This window comes from Sesamum indicum, linkage group LG13 (genome assembly GCF_000512975.1).
Source record: "Sesamum indicum cultivar Zhongzhi No. 13 linkage group LG13, S_indicum_v1.0, whole genome shotgun sequence".
Taxonomy (NCBI): domain Eukaryota; kingdom Viridiplantae; phylum Streptophyta; class Magnoliopsida; order Lamiales; family Pedaliaceae; genus Sesamum; species Sesamum indicum.
The window spans coordinates 4,332,257-4,337,105 of record NC_026157.1 but is presented as its reverse complement, the minus strand read 5'-3'; the positions used below and the strand labels follow the sequence as shown (position 1 = coordinate 4,337,105).

The window sequence follows — 4,849 nt, the reverse complement described above, 5'->3', positions numbered from 1 at the left end:
ATTATTTCTGCAAATGATGCTAAAATATTAATTGCAACTAAAAACTCTAAAAAATATTTTGACCATCGTAAAAGTTACGATAAATGTTGATCAATCGTTGTTTCGCTTGATTTTGTTTGTATTAATTACTTTGCCATAAATTTTAAATCATGGTGATTTATAGTGCAAGATTTTTTTTTTGGGGGTAGTGTATATATATATATATATATATATATATTTGGTTTTTTAAAACACCTTCAAATGATAATTGAGTTTAATGTCAGCATAAAAATTGCAAAAAAATGTCAAAAAATTTATATTACAAAATTTCAAAATTAAAACAGATGAATAGTTTATTTTAATTAATTAAAAACATGACATAGAGTACAATATATTCCTATATATATATATATATATATGTATTCATGCAACCAACACACTTTAATTAAATAGGTGTTGATTACATCATTTTTACAGTTTTTGATGAATCTTAGTCAGCTCACAATATTTATAATTAGTAGATGATTATTATTGAATTTTTCATGCAACTAACACCAATAGCTAAATAATATTCTCTCTGTTAATATATTAATTAGGCAAGTCAATGATAGAATTAAGCTCATCATTGCTTAACTTGGAATTATCATGAAATTTAACGTATCTTCACACGCTAATGCATACGAGATATATCTTATTCGGATAGTTTTTATCAGAATATATTTATTTGATCCATAATAAATTAATTGGAGGTACATAAATATAGATTTTCATTCGATTTTTTTGCTTATATCAGCTAACTCGATAAATTTTGACTAAACAAAAGGATCTGTTTGTTAAACAAAAATAAATGTCATGTATAATAGATGTAATTTCTCAAATTATAAGGGGTTTACGTGTAATTATACTAAATTTTAGGAGAGGGTGGTGTAATTATGCTTAATTTAAAAACAAGATTGATTTATCAAGCAATGAATTAATATTTATATAGTACTAAGTATAAGTTTCAGTGACATTACAAGATTAGTGTAGTTTAAATTAATTACTTTGTAATATATATTATTCTTTAAAAATTTCTATACTTACTCAAATACATTAAAAAAATGGTTTGGGAAAAATAACATTTTTCTAGTTCAAAGCACAGAGTGGGCAGCTTCTCATGGATACAGGGACCAAAGTGACATATAACTAAGGGACCAAAGTGAAATTCACCCTAAAAAATGAACTGAAAAATAAATAAACGTGTTTGAGATTAAAAAAGGTGAAAAATAAAAAATGAACTGAAAAATAAATAAACGTGTTTGAGATTAAAAAAGGTGAAAAATTTTCAATTTTCCTTCGGTGATACGCGTCAGTGTTGATAGGAGAAATAAAATAATTCAACAAAAGAACCGAAATATCCTCAAAAAATGAAAAAAATTCTAAACACTATAGATTCGCATGTTCCTTATTGGGTTGGATGTTGTTCCGACGATCTGCTCGGACAAAAATGGATTTTGCACTCATACGACAGTTCCTTTATTGACGCATGCTAATATGAATTTTGATACATAAAGATTTATAAACACTCAGAGGGTCGATTAGATAGTTATGCATTTATTACTGAGATATCAAACTCCGTAAAGATATTGCACAAGTGTCACTCCTTACAACCTAAAACCTTAAATGACTTAAGTCTTGGGGGTTTTAATTTAGGGCCACTTTAATTAGCCTAATGAATTGTGTGTGCAGATCAGTCATCACCAATCCAATTCGAGATGATTGTCAGACCCGTATTCGAAAGTTGCCAATTCAACATCCAAAGCAACTTCGGTCACAAAAAACCCTAATTGGAATCAAGTGTTATATTGTATATTGTATACGATCTCACTTTTAAATTAAATTTTAATTGATATTAATTTTTGAAAAAAAATTAATATATGGCTATGATATTATTATTTAATATTAAAATGTGGAAGAAGATACACGACTGTACAAAAGAACCAAGAAACAAGGATGGGACACGCACAACTATGAGGAAAACCCACGAATAAAATCAAAGTATAAAAATCAAGAAAACAACAACGTTTGTGGGATCAAGAAAAGAAATTACTAAAAAAAAGGGGTAATGATTTAAGCCCGGAAGAAAGAGAGAGAGAATTATCTCCATGAATGTACATTTGAGCAAATTGTTTTACCAGTTCCAAGTCTCCACCATTACAGGGATTTTTCCTCAAATGGAACTCTTTCTTGTCTGAAGCTCAACAGTTAAACAAGAAAAGGAAAGAAAAAAGAGCAGAGATCATCACCTCACATAGTTTGAACAAATTTACTACCAAACTAATTATTCCTACAACAGCCTTTTTTTCCCCTTCTCCACACGCTTCTCCATCTTCCTCAGCTTCCCCACAACCCCACGTGAATTCTGAATTCTGAACATCAACCCCTGGCCCCCCCACATCTCTCTCCCATTCTCTTTCTTGAGAGGGAGAGAGAGAGAGACAGAGAGAGAGAGATGGAACCTTGATTTCTTACATGTATGGACTATCACAAGTCCAAGAGAATTCAAGTTACTATACAAAATTGTCCTTTTTTGAGGTGGGGGGTGGCAATGGCTGTCGTGGTTCAAGTTTGATTGATCTTTCTTGCTTTTTTTCTGCCTTATTACACATAGGTTTTTGGTAAAGATTTGATCTTTTCATCAGTTCCAGTCATCAGAGCAGTACCAAGGAAGTGTGGGAGCTTGATCATCTGTAAAGAAACTAGTGCATGATTCTTCACCAAAGAAGTTGTGCTCTTCAATCTTCACAAACTGTGTGTGGTAGTTCTTGTGGGCTTCTCCTAAACCAGCTATTGCTGTTGTTGTTTCACCTGGTTTAGACTCTGAACAGAACTGGAAACTTATGGAATTTGATCCGTTTTGGATGTCCAAGAACTGATGTGGGCTGTTGTTGTTATCCTCATTCAAGATTGCACTTGAATCACTGTCAGAAGATCCATCTTTGAAATCACCAAAAACAGAGACACCCCTTGTCGGAATTCCTCCATTGCTGTCCCCATTCAAGGTCTCAAAGCTGATCTCAGTGCCATTTTCCTTGAGTTGAGTTTCATGTTTGCTTTTCACTTCAGCATCAGACACCTTGCTCTCACTGTTTCCATCTTGATTCAGCTTTGATTTCAGCTCTCCAATCTACAACAAATTTGCCCAAGAATCAAGCCAAAATGATCAAGAAAACAAACAAGTGGACAACTAAGCTATATATGAAATACCTCTTTGAGTAAAGCTTCATTGTCATGTTGGAGTTTTTCAAAGTTGAGTTTAAGGCCATCATAATTGGCTTTGAGAACCCCATAATCCCTCTCCAATTGCTTTGTCTTCCACCGTGCACGGCGGTTTTGGAACCAAACAGCCACCTGTCTAGGCTGCAGGCCAAGTTCTTGAGCTAGCTTAACTTTCCTCTCAGGTTCAAGCTTATTCTCAACCTCAAAATTCTTCTCCAAGGCCTTAACTTGATCAACGCTCAATCTCCTTTTCTTGTCTGAAACATGGCCTGATTCCTCTACGCATCCTTCCTCATCCAACCCCTCCATCATTGTCTGAAACTCCCTCGTGTACATGGGATTGTTATGCTCATCTACAACAGCACAAGAAACAGTAGCTTGAAAATCAGTAGTGCTCAAACTGAACATCGCCAAATCTAGCTTAACCGACCTTAGAGTGGAAAGACCCAAAGTAAAAGTAGACAAAAAAGATCATTTGAACAATTTCATGTTTTTCTTGGGGTGATGTAATAAATCATGGAAATAGGTTTAGGGACAGGAAAACATGGTGAGAACATATGTTGGACTAATTCATATGATGCATTAAAGATGAAACTAGTAACAAAAGTGCAGAATGTAATTCTTTTTTTCCTCTCTTTTTTTGTAAGCTAAATAAGCACCTGTAGAGTTGGGACAGATGGACATGAGAGCACCCAAGGAATCAGAACTGCTGAGTCTCTTCATTCTTTGTATGACTTAGCTAATCACACAGTAGTAGTCTATATCAGATCTCTTTAGATCTCTTTAGAAAACCACCCAACTTGAGAAAGTTATAGTTAAGCAAATTCTTGTTCTTGAGAGAGAGTGAGAGAAAGAGAGAGAGAGAGAGAGAGAGCGAGAGCTCAAAGAGGGATATGGATATGATATTGATATAATGGTGTGTGAGTGTGTGAACTGTGTCTAAGTCTTTTCAGTTGCAGTCACAAGAAGAAATGGCAGCCAAACAAACTCCCATGACACAAACAATCCCAAGAGGCACAGTTTTGTATGCATGTAAGAATACTGTGCAGCTTTTTCTCTTTCTTGGGTACTCCATTTTTCTCCTTTTTTATCACCATCTCCTCTACCTCTGCACCCATCAAACACAAAACCCAAACCCCAAGAAACAGAGGTGAAACAATAATAAGACTAAAACTTGAGCTCCAATTCCAACCCACAACAGCCTAAAAACAAGAACCAAATCACACACAACACCCAAAACCAGAAGTAATCAAAAGACACAGTCTTTTTTCACATGATTACTCAATCACCTCAAGAACCATATAGTTTTTAGAAGGAAAGAAAAATGGTCTACAACTGTTCATCTACAGAAGAAATTTAGAGGGATGGGGGTGGGGTGGGGGCGGGTAGGGGGGAGGGGGGGTTGATGGGGGAAGATCAGTAGACTGTCTCACTACCCAGCTGGCCATTCACAATTCCAGTGTCTTTAAATAAAACCAACTGGGGTCTCACATGTGGTTAGAATCTGACTGGGGTTAGGTCCATTCTTGCATTATGGGGTTTGGTGTTTTTTGTCATCAAATGAAATGAACCCCAAATTCAAGGCAAATGCAACTTCTTGGTCCACAGCCTA

General features: G+C 34.9%; 1 protein-coding gene across 1 annotated transcript; it reads right to left on the bottom strand.

Moving 5' to 3' along the window:
* On the bottom strand, nucleotides 2,102-4,620 carry LOC105176433 (homeobox-leucine zipper protein ATHB-6). The gene is made up of 3 exons (XM_011099230.2): nucleotides 3,897-4,620; nucleotides 3,226-3,590; nucleotides 2,102-3,145 (listed from the first exon to the last, which is right to left on the bottom strand). Exons 1-3 carry the CDS (start codon nucleotides 3,958-3,960, stop codon nucleotides 2,657-2,659), a joined length of 918 nt encoding a protein of 305 aa, XP_011097532.1. The 5' UTR covers nucleotides 3,961-4,620; the 3' UTR covers nucleotides 2,102-2,656.